At 33.2% G+C, this 25,638-nt stretch overlaps 1 protein-coding gene across 4 annotated transcripts in view; it reads left to right on the top strand.

Moving 5' to 3' along the window:
- Positions 1 to 11,948, top strand: part of LOC126886986 (1,5-anhydro-D-fructose reductase-like) — a 79,919-nt gene extending 67,971 nt beyond the window's left edge. For 2 of the 4 annotated variants that reach the window (XM_050654221.1, XM_050654222.1), the window contains exons 3-5: positions 2,225 to 2,469; positions 3,959 to 4,222; positions 11,793 to 11,948. In XM_050654221.1, coding sequence (XP_050510178.1) covers positions 2,225 to 2,469; positions 3,959 to 4,222; positions 11,793 to 11,829 — 546 coding nt within the window. In that variant the 3' untranslated portion in view covers positions 11,830 to 11,948. Of the gene's footprint in view, positions 1 to 1,071; positions 1,317 to 2,224; positions 2,470 to 3,958; positions 4,223 to 11,792 lie in introns of all 4 variants that reach the window. The other 2 variants (XM_050654219.1, XM_050654220.1) reach the window with 1 other exon arrangement.
- Positions 11,949 to 25,638: the final 13,690 nt, after the last annotated feature.

Here is a 25,638-nt window from a genome sequence, read left to right on the forward strand (position 1 = left end):
ACACAACCCTGTCTGACACCTCTTTGAATGAAAATTTTGTCTGTTTCTTTGCCGTCTACCAGAATAGAAGCTTCTTGATTCCAATATAGATGTTGTAAAAGTCTCAGATCTTTATCATCTATTCCAATCATTTCTAGATATTCAAGCAACCTATCATGTTGAACTCTATCAAACGCCTTCTCAAAATGTATAAAGCAGACGTAAATTGGTTTCTGTACTTCCCATGATCGTTGAAGTAATGTTAACATTGAGAGCAAAGCTTCCCTTGTTCCCAATTCTTCTCTGAAACCGAATTGTTTGTTTCCCATGGTCTCTTCACATTTCTGCTTGATTCTATTAAGAATTATCTTAAGAAGTAGCTTGAGAGAGTGGCTCATGAGACTAATTAGTCTAAAGTCTTTACATGATGATGTATTAGGTTTTTTTGGAAGTGGAATAAATGTAGATTCTAACCATATCTGTGGCATCATTCCAGTCTCGTATAAATGTATAAATGTATGGTTAAAAATGTTTGTTAGTTGTGAGACATTGTCGTCATCCAGAAGTTTGAGCCAGTCTGATGGTATTTGGTCAGGGCCTGGATATTTCCCATTTTTGCCCTGTTTGATGGCTTTCTCTACTTCCGCTTTTAAAATACTAGGACCAGTATTCGCATACTTTGTGGCGTTAAGTGGTGGCCTCGTATCCAGGAAGAGCTCTTTTATATAGTTAGTCCATTCTTCCTTTTTTTCATCCAAGTCGAGAAGTATTTTACCTTTGTAGTTTCTCATAAAGTGAGGAGTTCTTTTTCTCTGAGTGTAGGTAATTTCTTTAAGCTTTTTATGTATATTAAACTCGTCATGTTTTCTTTGTAGTTTTTCCATTTCACATCTTTGTTCCATCCAGTCCTCTTTCAAGCATCTTCCTGTAACACCACATTTCAAATGACTGTGGCTTATTTATGTGTGCTTGCTTCAACGTCCAGCTTTCAAGTCCATGTTGTAGTATCGAAAACCCCAAGATACTTTGCTTCTCCCTTTAGCTGAATGTTTTGTTCCTAAAGCATAATAAATAGTTCTTTACACATTTTAGAAAATGGAAGAACAAGTGGATGCGAAAAGAACCAGAACCATCGGTCTCTCCAACTTCAGTGTAAAACAAATCGACAGAATAGTGAAGAATTGTAGAATTCAACCAGCCAACACTCAAGTGGAACTGCACGTGTACTTCCAGCAGAAAAAACTAAGAGATTATTGCAAGAAGCACAACATCGTCGTCGTATCTTACGGCTCACTAGGATCACCTGGATTAAATAATATGTACAAAAGATTCGGAGGGTATGTAGTAAAAACTAGGGTCATATTCAAGATAATTTATAATCTGAAAATGAAAGACAACTTATATGTTTCGTTTCGGTTCAGAGATGATCAATCATCCCCTTACGTACGTTTCGGTTTCTCCAGACCTCATCAGAGAGACTACATGAAATGAGGATACATCCATTATGAAAAATGAAAGCCAGAAAGTTATTGAAAAACTGGATATCGAATTTGATGAAAAAAAGGATATAAGTGAAATTAGAAGAATTGGAAAGAAAACGGCAAATAAAACAAGACCGATGCTAATAGAGCTAACAGATTTGAATAAAAAAAGGGAGATAATCAAGGCAACTCATAAATTAAAGGGAACTAACATATTCATAGATGAAGACTACCCCAAAGAAATTCAGATTCAGAGAGGAATATTATGAAAGCAGATGAAAGAAGCGAGAGAAAAAGGTTATACGGCAAATATAGTATACAACAAATTGTACATAAATGATGAAATTTATACAACAGAGAGCTTAGGTTGTGAGCAAGAGGAGCAACAAGTCGTAACAGATGGCGATAAGGAGTATAATGCAAGATCAAAAGCAGGAAGAACATACAGCGAAAGGTCTCCTGAGATGGGAAAAACGGAAATGTCTCCTGAGATACGCAACAAATACCCAAGAACAATCCATACAAAAAACTAACTGGCAAATCGGACGGAGAGACGTTGATGACGACCAAGCAAGGACATGGAACATCCAATACTGCGAAGGAACAAATAAAGAGGTCAACCAATAACAAGGAAAATTATAGAGAGAAGAACAAGACAAGAGTGACAAAAGCTATTAAACTAGGAACCTGGAACATCAAAACTTTGTATAACAAAGAGAAGGAACTAGAAATGGAATTTGAAAAGGCAAATTTAGATGTTTTAGAAAATGGAAGAACAAGTGGATGCGAAAAGAACCAGAACCATCGGTCTCTCCAACTTCAGTGTAAAACAAATCGACAGAATAGTGAAGAATTGTAGAATTCAACCAGTCAACACTCAAGTGGAACTGCACGTGTACTTCCAGCAGAAAAAACTAAGAGATTATTGCAAGAATCACAACATCGTCGTCGTATCTTACGGCTCACTAGGATCACCTGGATTAAATAATATGTACAAAAGATTCGGAGGGTATGTAGTAAAAACTAGGGTCATATTCAAGATAATTTATAATCTGAAAATGAAAGACAACTTATATGTTTCGTTTCGGTTCAGAGATGATCAATCATCCCCTTACGTACGTTTCGGTTTCTCCAGACCTCATCAGAGAGACTAAATGACCAGCTCTGAATCGAAATGAAACCAAACTCTCTATTTAAGCAGAATTATAAAAATAATTCGCGTATTGGACGCTGTAGCAACATCTATTGACGAAATGAGAAGTCCCAGATCCGTAAATCTGAAAACCTCTCATCAATTTTTGGGTACATTCTTAATCTTTGCCTTTAAGCATTTTATAAGGCAAGGAGACGACGATTAAAGGAGACGAAAGGGAGTCAGTCAACCTGATGTGGGACTACTCATTTCGTTAGTAGATGTCGCTACAGCTTCCAATACGCGAATTATATTTATAGACAACGTAGAATGAAGTAATCATCATCACCATCATCATCATCATCAGCCCATAGTCGTCCACTGCTGAACATAGGCCTCCTCGAAAAACTTCCATTCAGATCTATCCTGCGCTGCTGCAATCCAGTTGATACAAATTCTCTTTATGTCGTCAGTCCATCTTGTGGGTGGTCTTCCCGGGTTTTGTCTATCCGCTCCTCCATTCCAAGATTTTTTTGGTCCACCTATCATCTCTCATTCTATCGACGTGTCCTGCCCACTTCCATTTAATTTTGGCTATGTGTTTTATTATGTCTTCTACACCACTTCTTCTACGAATTTCTTCGGTTCTTACCCTATCTCTTAACGTTATGCCCAACAATGATCTTTCCATTCTACGTTGCGTCACTTGTAGTTTTCGTGCAGATGTCCTTTTTAGTGGTAAGTGTAATGGAATGAAGTAAACACTTTCGTTGTATGTATTTAGGTATATGAATTTATTAAAAAAATCCTTAAAATTTATCCACAAGGTAGTGGAAATTGCACAAAACGTTTTCGGTCAAAATTGACCATCATCAGTGTGAACGTCCAGTGTACAGGTATTTGAAACTAGCCACTTCAATAGGTGTAAAAACTTCTAAATTACATTACTGATACATTAAACATTAAAAAGTAGTCGACATTAATTCGATGTCTTATGATTTGTGAAATAACATGTGGACGTACTGTTTATCCAAAGCCAATTGAAAATATAAATTTTACGAGGAGGATCAAATATATTATTTAACAGATCTGATTTACAACGGTAATACGAGGATATCTTGTAATAGCTTGGTTATGTTGCGTACAAGATTTTGTGTAGTAAAACAGATTTGTTAATTAATATTTTTGAACCTCCCCGTAAAATTTCAATTTTCAATTGACTTTGGATATATGTACCTACAGTACTTCATCCATGCTCGAAAGTGCACATTATGCACAAGTGAGAGGTTGACGGCCAAATGAGTGTAGTAGTGTAGTTGGCCGTCAACCTCTCACTCTCTCTACTATTTAAATCTCCACATTTTAGAGATGTAGAAGTTCCCAGTCTTCTTGCTGACCCAGTGGTAACCAGAATCGCAGAGAAACACAACAGACCTACGAGCCATGTGCTCTTAAGATATTTAACTCAAAATGACATCGTTGTTATTCCAAAGAGTGTAAAACCAGAGAGGGTGAGGCAAAACTTCAATTTCTCAGATTTTACTCTTGATGCTGAAGACTTGAAAGCTTTGGAGGGCTTAGATAAAGAAGAAAAGGGAAGGTTGTTCAATATGAATCTTTTAATGCCTACGTAAGTATAATTAAATGGCTTTAAATGAAGTAAAGAAACACAGACTTACTCACAATCATTTAATAATACTTCGAAGACCCGTTTCCATCTCTACAATATTCAGATCATCTTCATTTCGGCGTTACACGTAGTTAAATGATACCGTTACAAGAGATGCTTTGTAAATTCATCGATAATATGTTTAAACGTCCAAATTATGCTAATAGGATAGCTAGGTGAGGGACTGGGTAAGCGGACATGCTTCGTAGGTCAAAACACAGTGAACTGGAATGAATCCTGAAGGCAGATGTGTGATGTGAAACAAACACATCTCTCTCTCTCTCTCTGTTTCACATCACACATCTGCCTTCATGATCCATTCCAGTTCACTGTGTTTTGACCTACGAAGCATGTCCGCTTACCCAGTCCCTCACCTAGCTATCCTATTAGCATAATTTGGACGTTTAAACATGTTATCGATGAACTTACAAAGCATCCCTTGTAACGGTATCATTTAACTACGTGTAACGCCGACCTGAAGATGATCTGAATATTGTAGAGATCGAAACCGGTTGTCGAAGTATTATTAAATGATTGTGAGTAAGTCTGTGTTTCTTTACTTCATTTAAAATGAACTCACATATGCAACCCATTCAACATTTAAATGGCTTTAATACATACACAATAACGAATTTTTTCTCCACTTTTTAACTTCTTTTTCCTACTTTATAAATAGGCTCAATGCCTGTTTTACTTAGCCTCATTTGACGTTGTCTGACCGTCTTTTCCCCGGCTGTCCCAATGATCTCCTTCCATTTGGCGATTTGTCTCTTGCTATTCGTATTATTATATTTTTTGTCTTTCTTTCTATGTGTTGATTCCATTCTATTTTTCTTCTTTTGGTCCACATGTTCATTTCTTCTGTACCACATCTCGCTCGTATTTCCTCACTTCTTACTCTGTCTTGTAGGTAGAGTAAAGTTTGTTATTTTTCGTTAGACTTTGATTTCTGCTGTTTCCAGCAGACTTTGTGTTTTCGCCGTATCTACTCTTGTTTCCGCTGTGTACGTCATTATCGATCTTATTGTTGATTTACATACCCTGGTTTTCCTTTCCGTTGTGAGGTATTTGTTTCTCCAGATTGTGTTGTTGAGACATCCTGCTGCTCTGTTCGCCATGTTTACTTGTTTTTGTACTTCTTCTTCCACTTTTCCGCAGCTTGACAGTTCTATTCCCAAGTATTTCGTTTCCATCACTTGTTTTATTATTTTGGTATTTACAACTTACATCGTCTCGGTTCCTCTGGTATCACTATCGACTTAGTTTTCTCTGTTGATACTTCAACTTCTACTTTTCTCTATTCACTTCTTCACGTGTCATCAAAATTATCCGACGTTGGCGATCACCATTGCGAATGATTCTGCAACAGGGAATAATAATAATTTTCCCGCATTTGATATCTGAGTCCATTCACGAATGTTTTTTAACCAAGAAACTTGTTTTCTTCCTACACTTTTACAGCTTTCTATATTGACTTTAAGGATCAGTTGTTGTATTTTATATGGATTTCCCCTTACTATATGTCCTAGATAAGACATTTTCTGGTGTTAAAGACTGTTTAGTAGTTCCATTTCTTAATTGACTCTCCTTAGTGCTTCAGTAGTAGACTCATTCGTTTTTCTTGTTGCCCAAGGTATCTTCAGCATCCGTCTATGAATTCACGTTTCTAATGCTTCAATTCTGTTTATGATTGATACCTACTTTTAGTGTTCACACTTCTGCACCAAACAAAATTACAGACCAAACATAGCACTTAACCATTCTTTGTCTTAGTTCTAAACTGAGATGATTATTGCAAAGAAATATCTTCATTTTCATAAAATTAGTTTTCTTCTTATTTTGGTACCTATTCGTTTCGAATATTGGCGATCATTCTGGCTATAAATATTTTATTAATTGATACTTTAAATAGATTAGTTGTTGTGAAGAACCATTTCCTCAGGTTCTTTAACCATGATATTCTTCTTCTCCCAATTCCTCGCTTTCCGAATACTTTGCCTTGAAGGATTATTTTCAATAATCTGTATTTAGTGCCGTTTCTCATTATGTGTCCGATATATTCTAACTTTCTCCTTTTAATCGTATAATTTACGTCCCTTTCTTTCTATTCTTCGTAGTACAGTCTTGTTGGTTATCTTGTCCGTCTATGACATCCTCAGGATTCGCTTATATAGTCCTATCTCGAAGGCTTCAAGATTTTTCTTTATCGCTTCAGTGCGTGTCTAGGATTCAACTCCGTAGTATAATATTAAGAAGATAAAACATCGTAGGAGCCTTACCTTTATCTCCAGATTAAGGTTGTGGCTTGTAAAGAGTTTGACCATGATGTTGAATGTACTCCTCCTTAGTCCATTAAAATGTTACATTTTTTAGGCCATACCTTGCATTTGTTAGAGGAGTCAATTTTATTTTTTTAATGTGTAGGAGGGATCAGTAGAAGCTCAAGTTCAAGTTTTTAGGGTCGCCACCCTTGTCCCCGGCCGCCATCTTGAAGAAAGGGTGCAAATGGGTTTCGCGCTATATCTCGTAAACTATCAATTCTACGGAAAATCTTATAAAACATAAAATATAGCAAATTAAATTTTATACAATTTTGTTTCTATTACTTTTTATCGTCGAGTGACCAACAAAAAAGATATAAGCAAAAATAAGTAAAATTTTTTTAAGAAGTTTCCTTTTTTAGTGTATAGCTTTTTTCAGTTCATTTTACAATAAAATATCATTATAGCAATTTTGTAGAGGGTTTTTAAGTGAACAATTTCTACTATAAAGGTGTTTAATTCTATTTATTCATCTAAGTTTTAGAGCGCTCCAAACTGGACCAGATTCTCGAATGCTCATAGGGATACAATAAAAACAAAATGTTAGGCTTACTTTTCTATCTTAATATTATTTTATTCATACAACTTATTATGATTTTAATATTCCTATGCTATTATTAATCTATTTTTGACCTTTCTCCCCACTATAAAACTTAGAACCCTAAGCATATTATACAGAAAAGGCCCAAGAAGTTGTTTGAGGACAAATTCGCCGGTCCAGAAGAAGAATGACGCAACCGCAAATGCAAAATTCTTCAGAAGAGCAAAAACACGATTTTTAAATATTTAAAATAGGGATTTCTCGTACACCTTAGGGATTTCTCGTACACCTTAGGGTAAAACGATTAAATAAAGAGTAATCGTCCAGGAGCATCGATATGGCATTTGTTTTTTGACAACGATGGCTTTTATTTTCATCGATATTGGCTCGAATTTCATTATCTTAATTCAATAACCCTATCTACAGTTGCGTCAGTATGCATCTGAGACAAGGTCTAACATAGCGCGTATTTCAGTAACGACGCAACTACCTTATAATGGCTCAGCACATTTCTACAGTTTGGTCTTTTTATATCATCTTTACATAGTATTTTAGAAGTTAATTATTGCGCAATAAACAGGAATTGACAAAATTTGCAATTACGTCAATTTTCTTTCGTACCGGACTGAATATCTGCCTGCTATTACTTTTATTATTATAATTTATTCTAGGTGGCACAGGAGCCGGTTCCCCTCTACTTAACTTATTCTTACAGTTGTCTACCTATTTGGCCACGTGCAGTCGTATTAAAAATTGTGAAAAGTATTTTGAGATTTATAGATAATACTATTGAGAGTCTTGTGAGTAAAATTTATATTTTTGTGATTAGATAAGCATTTTGTGTTTTTTGTAAGAGCGCATCATGAGTGGTGGCTATTTTATTTGTAAAAAACCTCTGGGAAAAATTATTTGTCAGTGGGAAAGTCGAGCCATCTTTACTCACTATTGTCGGCGAACGTTTTTCGTCTCTTTATATGGCGGAAATAAAAAAGATTCTCTGGAAACCCTCAGATACAAACGATTCGCTATAAAACAGTGACAAAAAATTCATTTAATCTCTTCTTACTTCGTCCAACACAATATGCAGCCCGTTTCGACAGACTCCGAGTGTATCACCAGATTCAGTCATGGGTCGGTAAACATTCTGATTCAGAAAATTGGGGCTGGAAAAAGCATGGAAAATTTTAGATACCAATCCAGACTTCCAATCCTCCAGTACCCACGAGCTTATGAAATTCATCTTTAGCAGATGCAATGGAAACTGAAAGTTCATGTGGTTGCCGAAAAGCAGACCTCAAATGATCAGCAGTGTGCCTCTATTGTGGTGGTGAAAGTTGCAGCAACATCGTGGACATATCAACGTTAATTATTGAAGAAAATGAATTGGTAGATGAATTACCGACAATGACGCCAACTCTAACTTTCATTATACCTCAAAAATTCACCTCGGATACTGATTCAGATCTTGACTCGCAGCCTGGACCAGTACAGTAAAAATCTGTATTCCTTAGAGCCTCCTTGACAATAGGTAGACCTAGAAATAGTACTATCGGGGGATGGAGGAAGACAGGTTTTAATCAACACGAAATCGTAGATTTTCTTATTTTACTAATGCCATACTCTGTATAGAGTCAGTGACGGTTTAAGGCATCATGGGGCCCTAGGCGGCCATAAGAAGTAGGCCCCTTTATAGCGGCCATTTACTTAAAACAAATTTACAGATATTTATGTTGTTTTGGGAACTAATTACTCCAAAAATAAATTACGACAATGTAAAAAAGATCATTTTTCTTTTTTTACTTTAGTTAATTTGCTGAAGATTTAAGTAAAATAACTGTATCTGATAAATTTATACTTGGATCTTTTAATGTTTACTAGCGGCACTAAAACGTTCTAAAATTTTTTATCACATAATGGTTAAAAGGGCTATTTAATATCTACTTATTCATTTTCCTATATTACAATATTTGTACTGCTTTAACAGCATCAAATCTAGTTGACCATCTAAATAGTATACAAGTCTTTTAACCGACATTTCGCAACAACTTCTCATTAATAGTCCATAGCTAATATGCCAAAGAAAAAAAAGGGATATTCTGTCGATATGTGATTTTGCCCTTGGTACAACCTCTTCAGGGGTGAAAAAACATACATTCAAAATAAGTGCGGAAATGGATAAACTGATTAATTCTAAGTAACTTTTGTTCTATAGAGTTTTTTTACTAAATTAATACTTTTTGAGTTATTTGCGAGTGAATATATTCATTTTTTATGAATACCTACAAAAAAAAAACGTTTTTAGACGGTTTTTCGCAAATAGCTCCAAAATTAAGTATTTTATCGAAAAAAATTCTTAGGAAAAATATAGCATATACAAAATTTAAAAAAATGGTGTATGTGTGAAATATGTAGATCCAGTATAAGCGGAGCTGGAGCTAGTGTAAAGTAGATTCTCATTCGACAAATTCCAAATCAAATATTTCAACGAAATAACCAAAAAATACACTTTTCGGTGAAAAACTTTTTTAAAGTGTTAAAAAAGTTTTATTTTTGTTTTTTTTTAACAAGTTTCAAGTATCAAAATTAAGCAAGTAAAGCTTAAATAATGTATATTCCTTTTTTTGGCGAAAAAATCATGAAAATTTTATTATGGGATTTAAAGTAAAATAAATTTTTTGAAATTTTGAAAGAAAAAATATATATTTTTTTTTTCAAAGTAACTCAAAAATTATTAGTGATAACAAAAATCTTACAGAGTAAAAACATGTAGGTTTTACTTTTCTGAATATTTCAGATTTTTGCTTTTTTGGAAGATAAAAATTGGTTAAGATATGACTGTTCAAAATTTGCATACCCTGGGTAGAGAATTTGTCATATAGTTTTTATCCTTGTGGGATCGGTACTCACCGGAGGGACCGCAGACGTTCGGATACAATTAGCGCTTCTTTGCAAAAACAATGATGTCGACTTTGCTAAGTAACAAGACATTTACTCAACATTCTAATCCAAGACTCATTACACTAAGTACCTGAATGGAAAAATCCACTGTACCATGCCAATGCGCAATAGTTGTCGAGGCATTAAGCTAAATAAAAAAAATTGCATACACTCGTGATTAGTGACTTGTTCAAGCCCTTTCTATTACAGCCTTTTTATAAATAAACACTTTATACCGATAAAACTTACAGAGCATATAAACAATACATAAGTAAAGTAGCTTGTGAAGTGGTAGGCATAAATTTCATTTGGGATGCTAATTAGGGGGTATTTTCACCAATTTTTTATCCAAAAAATGGGATCAACTTTATTCTGAGCGTATCTTGCTTACTTTTTATGCTAGAAACTAAAAAAAAAAGAATAATGCCTTTTTTAAATATTTAAACCAGTTATGATGAGTTTTCCATGAAAAGTGCTTAATTTTTTGATTATTTTACGTTGAAATATTAGATTTGGAATTTGACGAATAAGAACCTACTTTTCATTAGCTACAACTCTGCTTGTACTGGGCCTACAGACTGCATACCATTTTTTCACTTTTTTTTTTCGATAAAACACTTACTTTTTGAGTTATTTGCGAAAACCATCTAAAAACGTGTTATTTTTTGTTGAAAAATGAACATATTTACTTGCAAATAAATCGGCATGTATTGATTTGATAAAAAAACTCTATTGAACAAAACTTGCTTAGAACTGGTCAGTTTATCCACTTCCGGACGTATTTTGAGGGTATATTTTTTCACCCCCGAGAAGGGGTGGACACTTAGAGCAAAAACACACATCGGCATAATATCACTTTTTTCTTTGACATGTAAGCTATGCTTATACCAAATGTCCATTCAAGCTCTTCTTTCAAATCCAAAGGTTCTTTAAAATCCGGAGGTCTTGCAATATTTTACCGTGAGTGAATGGACTATTATAAGACCCATCGGTGGATAGAAATTGAAAAAAAACGTACCATACCAAAAAATTACCAGCTTCTAAGCAAAATTTGCTTGCAAAATTGATTACCAAATTGAGGGCATGATTAGAACATGGAATATAAAAATGCCTTTGAAGATAACTGCTTAATTTGTCTGAAGTCGGTTGTATTTTCCTGATTTTTGACAGAAGGCAAAGTAAAAAACTTAGCTTGATTGGAAATCATAAATTAACCATTATCTTTTTTTTTTGTCTCAGTTACTCTATTTGATTTTTTTTAACATTTTATTTGTTTTAATTACTGCTTAAATAATTCAATATTAATTAATGCATTTGAGTGGTATGCGGGCCCCATCAAGTGCTCGGGCCCTAGGCGGCCGCCTAGTCTGCCTAATGGTTAATCCGGCACTGTATAGAGTACACAGACTCGTTTCGTACGGGTTCTCTGAACTGCAAAGTGGAATGTTTTCCTAGCGGTGCCTGTTGGTATGGTTATACCTGGGTAAACAGAGAACTTGAATCGAGTCGAAATTCATTTATAAATTTTTTATTATACGCCGATCGTTATCCGTTTTAAAATTAGTTTTAGCCATTGCTATTCTGCGTTTTATTTAGGTATATGTCTGGATCTAGTTGGTTCCCAACACATGACAGTTCCCAAATATAATTATTAATTTTTGTCATTATAATTAAATGATATTTAAGATTTGTATTAATAAAAAAATATTTCCAACATCTTCTTTCTTTTTAGCCTTAAAGATCACCCTGAATACCCATACGAGAGTTAAAGCAATTGGCGGAAAAAGAAACAAGGACAAGAATTATGCGAAAATTGGTCAGCGCCGTTTTACTTGCCAAAGTAAAAAAAAACTTTTGAAAATATTTAAAAATAAAATCTGAAAATATTCTTGATTTTTTTTCTCCTACCATGATAGTTTAATCTGATTTATGGGTTAGAGTCCTGTGTTGCCCTGGGTAATATCCAGGAATATTTGCAACATCCATCGATTTTATTCATAATATTTATATAGTATCATTTAAGATCTTGCAATTTTTAAAGGGTTTTTACCCATAACTTTTTGGTGGCTCACGCATGCATGCTATTGTAGGTATGGCCTCTGTCAATTCTTAACCTTAGTCAATAAATCATTCAAGTAGTAGCTCATTTGAAGATCAAAGTAGCTCATTTCCTTTCCTTTTTGGTGTTGAGTATTTCTTTTTCCTTTTTCTTAATGTTTTAGTATTTAAAAATACTAAAAGTGTTAGCATTAAAAATATTAAACAAAAAATGTATTACACTTAGCTTCCATTCGTCGTGGTAGTCAGACGTGCGTAGGAAAGAAGCTTGTTTTTTAAAACCGGTGTCTATAAATTAGATATTTAAATAAATATTTTGTGAACTTTAAAAGTAAATTAATTACACCAAATAAAAAAGCGAAATCGGAATAAAAACATTAAAAAGTTATGAGTGCAGTTAGCGGGGGCGACGCCCCCGATAAAAATGTTTTAGAAACCCAAATGGATACAGAACATGCAACATCTTCAAAGGAGGAGCTGTTAGGATTTAAAAATCTTGTTCCAGTTACACAGATAAGTACCACAAAACTTGTTAATAATAAACCCATTATCGATAATGACTTTGCTAATGTACACACTTCAATAACAAATAACATAAACAAAGAAGTAGGAACAAAAAGGGAGGAATTTCTTTACCGACAAAACGACCTAGGACCTTTTTACGCGTATTTAGAAAATAATTCACCCGATTTTAAAGGCAGATTAAACGCGTTAAGGATAGGTGACATTATTATCACAAATTTTAAAGAAATTGATAAAAAAATTGTAAGCATTGACGCAGTAGGAAGAAATAAAATACGTATAAAATTTAAAGATTATAAATCGGCTAACTATATCATATCTAAAAAAAATGAAGCAATATTTATAAAAAATAATCTAGACATATACATTCCTAAGTTTCTTTTAGTTAGACAGGGCGTAATAAAAGATATTTCCACAGAATTTTCAGTAGAGTATGTTAAAAACAGAATAAAAATGTACGATTTACACTGTAAATTTGAAGTCCTTCAAGTCACAAGATTAAATCGAAGGCAAGTAGATGAAAACGGTACTCAATACATTCCAACAAAAACATGCGTAGTTAGTTTTAAGTCACAAGTGCTACCAAAATATATAACAATCAACAAGGTACTAAAGGAAGTCGAACCATACAAACAAAAGGTGCTATTATGCTTTAATTGTCTTCAATTTGGACATACAGGTGGGCAGTGTAAGAGCAAGGCTAGGTGCGATAAATGTCAAGAATCCCACAACTCAAAAGAATGTAAAAAGACCGATCTCACTCCAAAATGTTTTAACTGTTCGGGGGATCATTTTACTACAAATTTAAGCGCGTGTCAAGAATTTCAGCGTCAAAAACTTATTAAAGACGCTATGTCTTCCAATAATATTAGTTATCAAGACGCGAACAAACAGTTCCCCAGAAACTCCTATGCAAAAGTAACATCCATAAATACGGAACAAACTACAAACCTCTCCTGCCTCAAAACTTTCCCTCCATTAAATCCCAATAATTATACACCCACCCAATTCCCATCAAATCCAATTAACAAAATGTCAACTAATAATATATTCTACAATAATAATTCAAATAGTACAAATTCTCGAACATTCAAAAGACAGAGACCAAATAGTCCAGATCCAACATTAATTTTGCATAATGAAATTATATCTTCCCCTAGATCTCAATTACCTACGGGAGGAATATTAGACAGCATTAACTATAAGGGAAATATTAATAATAATCCAGTTGCATCTCCTTCAGACTTGAGCATGATAAATTCAATATTAGAATTAGTTACAGAAATTGTCACAAAAGTTTTAGTAACAAAAAGTATAAATATAAATAAGGAAGAACTCGAAAACTTAGTCAAATTAACTATAAATGGAAACACGTCATCACATTCTCAGACCTCAACCATGCAATGAATATTCTTCAATGGAACTGCCGTTCGGCAGTTTCTAATAAAAATAACTTAGAATATCTACTAGATAGGGGCAACTACTCCGTTGCACTTCTATCGGAAACATGGTTTAAAGCAGAAAAATACTATAATTTTAAAGGCTTCAACAATATTCTGCCATTTTATTAAAATCAGACTTAATATACCAAGAAGTCTCAATTCCAACTACAATCAGTTTTGAGCATACTTGTATCTCGGTAAATTTTCCATATATACATAAAAAAATTTACTTCGTTTCAGTATACCTTAAACCGAGAACTAGAATATCATTACAACAGTGGATTAACTTTTTGGAACAAATTCCAAAACCATTCATAATTGGGGGCGACTTTAACGCACATAGTTTGGCATGGAATGATGGATATGACGATATCTATGGCAATATTCTTTTGGAAGCTATCGAACAATGCAACCTAGTAATTATAAACGACGGATCACCTACATTAGCAAACAATAAGAAGTCAGCTGTAGACTTGACCCTCTGTACACAGGATCTGACACAACTAATTACGTGGTGTACTTTAGAAGAACCTTATGGCTCTAATCACTTACCAATACACACACAATTTGGAAGGAATATCCCACCTGCGCAAATTAAACAGACAAAACATAATATATGGAGACTCAAGGCTGCTAATTGGGATGTATACACCGCTACCCTTGAAGCAACAGAACCAAAATCATCACTAATGGGCATTATCGACAATATTAACAAAGCTGCCGACAAAGCAATTCCGTTACGAAAATCAAACACACAAAATAGAAATCATTGCTCAAAGGACTGGTGGAACGAAACCTGTAACATAGCTGCTAGAGCAAGAAAACAAGCTTTCTTAACCTACACACAGGCTCCAAATCTTAATAATCTAACAGAATATAAAAGACTTGATGCAGTAGCTAAAAGAACTTTTAAATAAACTAAGAAAAAAAGTTGGATAAATTACTGCCAAAATCTAAACCAAAATACACCAATTAAAGAAGTGTGGAACAAAGTAAACCGATATAAAAACCGAAAACAAGCGAATAAACCCCTAATGGACCCCAAAGAAGACTGGATAAGCGAATTCCACACAAAAATCTCACCTCCATGGGTCGAAAACAACATTACTCAACAAATAGCTAGGTACTGTAAATAGGAACACTTCTTTCCTACAATCGTTATTTCAATTATGTGAACTCGATCATTGCATTAAATCAACAAATAATAAATCTCCCGGGGCGGATAACATTTCATACAATATGTTGCATAAAATGCCCTTAGACCATAAGAAAGCCCTGTTGGAATTGTTCAATTCGATTTGGATAAATAGGATTCCTTTTCCACCGATGTGGAAAGAATACATCATAGTACCTATCAAAAAACCTGGAAAACAGAATGGAAATGCAGATTCATATAGACCCATAGCTTTATCATCGTGTATATTTAAAACCATGGAAAGAATGATAAAGAATAGGCATGAATATTGGCTAGAAAATGAAAAAATATTACCTGACTCACAATATGCTTTTAGAAAGGGAAGATCTTCCTTGGAACCCCTAACTACTAGTAAATGACATCTATCTAGGATTCACACACAAATACAGCACTTTGGCCACATTTTTGGATATAACTTCAGCATATGATAATGTTCAAATAAATATACTAGAAGAGAAGCTCATCAATATTGGTCTACCAACCTCCTTTGTCATCTTCATAAAATCAGCTTTCTCTAATCGATCAGTTTCCTTAAAGATAAATCAAGAAATTTCGGAATCAAGAATATGTAGATCTGGATTACCACAAGGTAGTATCCTGAGCCCAATACTCTACAGCCTGTACACAATGGATATAGAAAATGTTATATCACAAAAGTCTAAAATTATTCAATACGCTGATGATGTTATTTACACCAGTAGCAAATCAGAGGACAAATGTATAGAAAATATCAACACTGAATTTATAAAAATCCAAAAATACCTAGACAACATGGGACTTTCCATATCCGAGTCCAAAACTAATATATGTATTTTCTCTAGAAACAGAAACAACTATCAAAGACAATTAACAATAGGAAAATATAAACTCTGTATTAGTAACTCTGTAAAATATCTTGGTCTGCATCTAGATAGAAAACTATTATGGAAGGACTGTATCCACCAAATTATCAAAAAAACAAGTAATTCTATAAATATCCTAAGAGCGTTTTGTAGAGCAAAGTGGGGAGCAGACCCAAACACGGCTTTACTATTCTACAAAACAATGGTACGATCAATAATGGATTATGGAAGTCAACTCTATGGAACAGCAGCAGATACACATCTAAATAAAACCGAGATACAACAAAATAAATGCTTAAGAGTTTGCCTGGGATATCTTAAGTCAACGCCCATAAACATTATACAAGCTGAAGCCGTGGAACTTCCTCTTAAACTAAGAAGACAACTATTGAGCAGAAAATTCATGATAAAAACCATTTCAAAAAAAACTTCTTACCTCAATAGTGTATAGTCACTAACAGTTCAAGTTTTGACCCATAGATACTGGCACTTCAAGAAAACCCCCCTCGTAGTAGAAACTTTCTCAGAAATAGCTGACATTACAGATATACTCTATTCCAACCAACTCCCTCCAGTTTTAATTTACTCACCTGAACAAATTTTTTCACGTGAAATTAGAACCTACTATTTTGAAAGTGAAGAAGTAGCAAGTATCAATCAAACAAAGTTCAACGAAACAAAAAACAAATACTGGCCAAACTATGATTCTATATTCACTGATGGATCAAAGTCAAAAGAATATACCAGTTGTGCCTTTTACCATTTTGAGGAAAATACTGACAAAAAATTTATTTTACCAAAGGAAGCTTCCATATACACTGCAGAACTAACAGCAATAGTGCAAGCTATGGAATACGTACTCGGCTCTAACCACGACAAATTTATAATATGTACGGACAGCAAAGGTGCAGTAGATAAACTTAAAAATGTTAAAATAAATAGATCAGTTAATCATATTGAAGCAAAAATCCTGTATTTACATAATGAGATACACATCAAGAATGAAGTCGTCATATATCTATGGGTAAAGGGACACGCAGGCATAACAGGTAATGAAATGGTGGATGCCTTAGCAAAAACAGCTCCAACATCAGGAGAAGAACTAAATCTTAAACTACCCCCGTCCGATTTATTCTTAAATCAAAGGAACAAAATAAATGAAATGTGGCAAAACCTATACAGTGCATCAACAACCGGAACAAACTTTTGTAAACACCAGCCAAGGATCCCCAGAAAACCATGGTTTCACAAAATACCAAACAGAAACTTTGTTGCCACAATAAATCGAATACGTGCAAACCATGCACTAACACCTTATTATAAGCACAAAATAAAAATTACAGACGATCCACTGTGTAGTTGTGGTAAAATGGGTACATTGGTACATGTTTTACTTGAATGTCCAATAAATATTGTAAACATTAATAATCTATATAAAAACTTAATTCACTACAAGATAAACCTTCCAATAGACCTAAATTGTATTATTTTTTCAGGAAATAATAATATACTTTATGTACTTCATCAACACATCATAAACTGTAAACTAAAATTGTAAATACGTATTTTTTTTTATGGGAAATAAGCCACAATTTTACTAAAAAATGAATGTATTAACGTTTCGAAGCCCAAATCGGGTTTCGTTGTCAAAATACAAAATACTATTAAAATAAAACAAACATGTTGTTGCTAAGTAAATACATTAAATAAATTAATACATTCATTTTTTAGTAAAATTGTGGCTTATTTCCCATAAAAAAAAATACGTAATTATAAAAATGCCACAAGGAAATAGCTTCAGAACAACATTAAAATTGTAAAATTACTAACCAATTTTGTAAGCAATTCTGCAAAACAAACTAAATGTAAAGCATTAAAGAAAAAAAAAGGTAAATACAAAAAAAATAAAAAAAAAATAATAAAAAAAATAAACCAATTAAAAAAAACAAAAAAAAACAAAAAAAAACAAAAAAAAAACAAAAAAAAACAAAAAAAAAAGAAAACAAAAAAAATAAAAACATACACACAAAGAGGGCTAAAACCTCCGCGGCGTTGAACCGGGTTGATGCTCTAGCGCGGAAAAAAAAATTAAACACCTTACGGCCCGGTTGTTCGAACGCTAATCAACATTGATCACTATCAAATACTTAATTACTGTCACAACTGTCAATGTCAACTTTGGTTGGGTTGCCGAAAACATAATTATTGATGACAATTATGAAATTAGTTAATCAATTATGTTAATAATTGTTATGTTAATTGACTAACTAATCTCATAATTATAATTAACTAGGTTTTCAGCAACCCAACCAAAGTTGTCATTGACAGTTGTGACAGTAATTAAATATTTGATAGTGATCAATGTTGATTAGCGTTCGAACAACCGGCCCTACACTTTACTAATGCTACATATTACTAACAAAACAAATGAATACATCATGCTCAAGTTTGATACTATGAAACAATTTACACAAACTATTTATACAATCTAACATAGTCTGGCTAATTGGTTCTCACCAAAGCCATAAATTCCACAGAAAAAAAAATTTATTACTGATTAATTTCCTATGTACCTATACGCTCTGAGCTTCGCTGGTGTCGCTCCTAGCGGTTACTAATTCAACTTTTACCGGTAATTTTTAAATTTATTATTTAATTGTTATCGCTTAATATTTACAACGCAAAAAAGTAATTAAATTGTAATCGATTTTTTTAAGATTTTTCTAATCATTTTGACGTTCTATTGATAAAATATCAATTTCTTACTTCGGATACTTTGACAATAATCGTTTAGATGGCGCTAAGATTATAATAGATTATTTATAATTAGATATTACGGAACATTAAAAAAACTTAAATTCAGTATTTAAAACGTAAGTATATTTAAGGTAAAAATATATACCACAGCTTTGACCAACTAATATTGTTTATAATTAATGTTTTTAATTTTAATTTTAAATTAATCACTTTGACATTTATGTCAAATTTCCAGTAAACGTTTACAAACTTGTCACTACTGGCGTTCGCGAATTTGTAAATATCCCCTCTACGTACGAGCTCACAGCGTATATGATACATAAAATAGTAGTAACAATGTACATACATATGTTTATCTTTTATAATACAAATATCATTTCTACCCACTTTCATTAAAGTTTCATAAAAGCCTCTTCTATGTATGAAAAATATCTATATATTTATTTGTCTTTTTACAGAAGGTACAACCAATGTTTGTATTATATTTGAAACTTGAATTAAATTATCTGAGGCGTCACCAAAATCAATATTTTCTGATTACTAGTCATTTTCTGTATGCAAAACCACCAATTTAGGACATATATTTCAACTGTGCCAATTCAATAATGATAAAAAATTTAAAATTTTAATCCAAGTTTCACCACAGCATACATTTCAATTATTATTTATTCAATAGTAAATTACATAAAAAATTAACTATTTTATTCCGTCTTGCAAACCCAGAATAGAACTGGAAAAGTAATTATATAGATACACAATAATTTATAATTTATATTTTTATTTATTATATTTATATAATTATGAATACAATGCATTTTTTCAAGGGGTCTTACACTTTTTTTTAATTATCATTTATTCTGTTCGTTTTGTTAGGCTTAGGTATTCTTTTATTTTATCATCATTGTATCCCACTCAACAAGAAATAAAATGCCGCGCCGCGCCGTACCGAACAAGTAAAACAAGCTTTGAAGCTTTTATTAATAAATTTAAACCGCTTCTTTGTAACCGCAATATTTCCTTCAATCTCCGATGCAGAATGATTAAGTGCTGTGCTATGGTATGGTATATATTGGATATATTGTTATATGGCATGGAGACATGAACGTTGAAAATATCTTCTATTGCTTAACTTGATTAAGGCCCGAAAAATTGGATACCTGGGCCATATCCTGAGAGGGAAAAAATACGCAATCCCTCAACTAATCATCCAAGGAAACATTGAGGACAAGAGAGGAGTAGGTCGTAAACAAATATCGTGGCAGCGAAATATAAAGAACTGGACAGTAGGGTGCATCGAAAAAATAAAAGTTGGAAATGTTATATCTAATAGCGTGAAAAAGTTGCTACTAAAATTATTTTTCAGCATATTAGTATTTTTATTTTTTTTTGAGCGAATTTTCTGCCCCCCCCCCCCAACGACCTTGAATTTTATTAAATATCAGATTTTTATGGAAATTTCAATTTATATTATTTGGAATAAAATATGAGCTAAGTCGATCTAAGATCAATTAAAGAAAACTAAAAATGTTGTCAATTACAAATTTAAACGATATTTAAAGTTTTATTTGTTTTTTCAGTCTCCCCAGCCCCTTTGAAATGTCCCACTTCGTGAGTCCGTGGGTGTAATTTTCGCTTATGTTTGGTGCGATGCGTTACTTTGTTATTATTGTTATTTGTAAATTAAAGATTTTTAAAATAGATAAATCAGGATCATGGGGAATAAAATCAAGATGTGCTGTTGACCGCCCCATTTTGGGCAACCACCAAATATACCTGAAAATGTTTTACCGAAATACAAACAAGCGATGAAGTTTTGTGGTTGCGAGAGGATAAAAAACTCAGCAAGAGAGATCCAGAATTTTCTGGTATTGCCGAACACGTTACAATTAAATTGGAGGAAATATGGAAAAATGCTTTAATTCCAATAATTTAACATACAAGAATTATTCATCTTTTAAAAGCCTATCATGACAAATATAAATATAAAACTTATGGAACCATTTAAGAACAAGCAAAACAGTGAATTTTACAAAAATAAAATTCAATGCTTTAAGAACAAAAGTAAAACTACCCGTTTCGATCTTGCAGCATGCAAATGTGACACTCTGATTAATTGTCTTTGTAGCAAATCTCAAAAAGTGCCTCTGGACGAGCGCGAATTTCTATTAAATCAAAGAGGTCCCAGAAAAATGGTGATAAGCTCGATTGATAGGGAAAACAAAACAAATATAATCAGAGAGAACAACGGTAAAAAAAGAAAGTTACCGACGCAAAGACAAAACTTTAGCTGAAGTAAAAAACAGTACCAAGTTTTATGGTCAATCGATCGTGGAAGAACACATAACATTTGTGCATGAGCCAGGGTGCAAATATTTCGGATATGGGTATCCGCTGTCTGGTACATATATCAGAAAGTATCAAATCCAGCTATTGCATGTGACGAAACAGTCGTAAATACTGGCGTTAAGGGTGATGTAATACGGCTGTTAGGAGAACATCTTTAAAAACCGCTTCAGTGGTTTGTATGTCTGCGACATTCAAATGATCTACCCCTTGGACATCAAAAGAAGTTTGCCAGTGACCAAATCAAAAAACGTGAGGGTCTTCAAACTTTCTCCTATAAAAATTTTGATTCAAACGACTACTTTGAGTTAATTAACTAACAAGAATATCACTTTAGGCAGGCCGCACATCAAAGAAACATGAAACGTAAATTACGTTTCATGGAAATAAACCACTGCTAAACAAATATATGTCCGGCCATTTATGAAACTCTCCGAAAATAAAAATGTGTCATGAGCATGAATCACACTCGTTTCATTGGTAGGCGGACTTTGAGATTTGTTTAGCAGTGTTTTCTTTTCATGAAACATGTTTTTCGTTTCATGTTTCATGTTTTTCGTTTCATGTTTCTTTGGTGTGCGGCTTGGCTTACAGAACCACCTATATTCATATTCTCTAGATTTTAGAGTGACAATCTGCGAGATTTTATTAAGAATCCTAACTTAGACACTTTCAACATTGAGATTGAGAAATATCACTGCCACAAACAATAGAACGATGTGTCAAGCTTGTGACATAAGCTTCTCTATCAGTTTGTGGAGCGTATTCGAGGGATGAATTTATAAAAATTCGAATTGATTCCAGAAAAACTATGCCTCACTTTAATGCTAAATCGGAAAACATCTTCGAATATAATGCTTTTACCATACTTTTTTGTAATATTTATATATCTAATTTTGTACTTTGCTTTATATTTATTTTAGTATTAAAAAACTTGTGTGACGTCAGGGAGACGGATAAGTTAGCCTATTTTGTTATAAAAAGAATGTTTTAGTATACTTTCCTTAAGTAAAATTTTTAATTGCCTTGTGAAACCAGGAAATATTTTCCAATTTAAACCGAATTTATTTATTCAAGTTCTATAAGTTATTACATTTCCCTTACAAAAGAAATTCGCATATTAATGTACTTTTTCTAATTTTTAGTTGCCGTGGGGGGCAGAAAATATTTTTTTATTTCAACGCAATTTTACTAATATACTAAATAGTGTGTTAGGCAACTTTTGTAAGCTATTACATTTTCGTTTCGAAATAAATTTTTTTCGTCTGTTAACATTTTTTCAAAATTTTTAACTGTCTGGGGGGAGGGCAGAAGATATTTTCCAATTTCGAAAAAATTTTACCAAAATACTTAACAGTTGATTAGGCAACTTTTGTGAGGTATTACTTTTCCATTGCAAAAAAATTTTTTTCGTCTGTTAACATTTTTTCAAAATATTTAACTGTCTTGGGGGGGCAGAAGATATTTTCCAATTTCGAAAAAATTTTACCAAAATACTTAACAGTTGATTGGGCAACTTTTGTGAGGTAGGTATTACTTTTCCATCGCAAAAAAAATTTTTTTTCGCCTTTTTCGATGCACCCTACTGGACAGGCATAACTAACACTGGCGAACTTTGGCATGCCGCAAAATACATACGTCTGACCATATGCTGCACGGCACCATAAGAAGAAATATCCCACTGACGAGCATGAATTTCTCTTTTGCACAATTTATCTTATAACTTTCCTATATAATTATCCTATAAAGTTTGTTTACCTGCTCGTTTTCCCATAATTATGTCTTCTCTTTTTCGTATGTTCTCGAAATGATATTTCCATCGCGTTAGCATTTCATCCACAAAATCAGATCCTATTTTTATCATGTGTGAAAAGTATTATACACATGCTATTTTTAATCTACAGCGGCTGTAGTACAGCTACAGCATTTTTAGTATATAAAATATAGAATAAGCATTCATAGATCTGAGAGTAGCATTTGACACGATATAAAGACAAATTATAGCGAAATGCTTGAGGAAAATAAATGTACCACATACATTGATAAAAATTATAGAATTTTTAAGTACTTTCTTAAAGGAAGATTACAAATAACATACGAAAGATCGGAAGGATTTAATTGGAAGAGAGGTATTAAACTAAGGGATAGTCTCAGCCCTTTGCTATTCATAATAGTAATGAACGAATTGATAAGAAATACTAGAGTAAGAACCAATCAATTACAGACAATACCTAATAGATACCACAGATCATAACCGATAACAATAGAGCCCTTAATGTATGCGGAAGACATAGTACTAATAGCAGATTCCGAGAATTAAATGTAGAAACTAATTGGTAGAACAAATAGAACAAAAAGAACTAAAAATGGAAATAAACGAGGAAAAAATTAAGATAATGATAGTCAGCGGCAAAGAAGATAAGGAACATGATAATGAAATAAAGATAAAATGTAAAATCTCATTATTGGAAATAGTTACAACTTAGGCATATCCGGGAAGTATAATTACCAACGACGGAAAAATAGACTGGGAAGTAACAAATAGAAAAAAGAAATTAAACAAGGTACACTATGCCCAATACCGGGAAAAGGGAACTTACACGAGAGGCAAGGATAAAAATATATACAGTAGAACCCCGATTATTCGGGTGCGGATTATCCGTGCTGCGGATTATCCGTGCTATGATTTTCTATTACTCAAGTTGCGTTTTTGAGGTTTTATCAAAATAGCGTCATCGTAAATCACTTGACGGAAACTCTATATGACGAAAGAGAGACTCATAATGAAAGATTTATTTTTTTCTGTTATTTTTATGGTGGGTATATATGTATGTGTATACGTACATATGTATTATACATAAGAAATACATGTTCGGATTATCCGTGCTTTTCAATTATCCGTGCCACCCTTTGGTCCCGAGGAGCACGGATAATCGGGGTTCCACTGTAACACAATAGTAATATTGATTGTGCTCTATGCAAGTGAAAACTGAACAATTCTGGAAAAACATAAGAGCAGGATAAATGCAGTGGATATAAGACATCTAAGAAGGATAGTTGGAAAGACAAAATGGCATAATGCGATAAATTAAGGAACGAGACTATTAGAATGGCTAACTAAGAATAATAATGAATAAAATAACAAATAATGGACTAGTATGGGCATCTGATGAGGATGCAACCCAACATAATTACGAGGAAAGTCCACGAAGCGTAGAACATCGTAAAAAGAAAAAGAGGCAGATCAAGAAAAAATGGATAGGTACAGCAAGTAGTAGAGGCGGGAAAAGTTCCCAAGAAAAATCACTTGAGGATTTGAAAATAAAGGCAGGAAATAGAAAAGAATGGAAAAAATGGGTGAATGGAAATTAAAATAGCTAGCCCAAATCCGGCACCCTGATGGAGTGAAAGGAAGGGGAGAGAGAAAGAAAGAATAGATAAATATTATGTCTTTCCGATTTCCTTTTTTTTTATTTTTTACTTTATCGTACTATATACGTAGTATAGTATAATAGATAAAGTTATAGGATCGTGCAAAAATTTTTTTTTCAGATTTCACTTTTTTTCGACGTTTTGAGTCCCCGTGAGTCTAAAAAGCAAATAAAAAAAACATGTCGGAAGTATTTACGTACGTACGTACGTACGTACGTACGTATGTCGCCACCGCCCAGCAAAAACTACCGGACCGATTTTGATGAAATTCGGTATGAGTAAGTTTAAGAGAATTTTGTCGAGAAACTAAGCTTGTAAAAAAACCTCTCAAAGGGGGGCCGAAATAGGGGGGTTATTTAGGGCCCATTTTTGCAAATTTTGACCGAAATGAATGAAATTTAACTCAAAGTAAGCTCATCAATAGGTAAATAAAAATACGGAATTTGACATTTCCAAATTCAAAATGGCGGCCAGCATGGCCGACCGCCCACCCGACACATTTCCCTACCTATCTAAAAACTTGTTTAAGATAAGTTTAATTTGAAAAAGTCGTTATATAGCCTAAAAATCGGGCTATAAGAAGGATGTTATCGTTTTTCAGAAAAAGTTACAGGTTGCCTATATTTAAGGGGTGAAAATTTGACATAAATTTGAACTAAATTTTCTCAAAAATGGCTCCAAGGAATTTTTTTATTTTTTGATATATTTTTGATATCCTATTAGTAAATTGAATTACATTAGTCAGATTTCTTAACTCCCCATAGGAGGGGAGTTATGAATTTTTATAAAAAAATATTCGAGTGCCCGTAACTTCCTTCTTAATAGAAACTAAAATTTAAAATTTTGCAGGCAGTTTAATATCTATTATCACAATAAATTTTATCAAAAATATGGCTTCCGGTTGAACCGGAAATGAATAAAAAATCTTAATTTTTTTAGATATGCCCTGTACATTTTTACATATTTTGAAAGAATCCAAAATTACCT

Source organism: Diabrotica virgifera, chromosome 6, assembly GCF_917563875.1.
Source record: "Diabrotica virgifera virgifera chromosome 6, PGI_DIABVI_V3a".
Lineage (NCBI taxonomy): Eukaryota > Metazoa > Arthropoda > Insecta > Coleoptera > Chrysomelidae > Diabrotica > Diabrotica virgifera.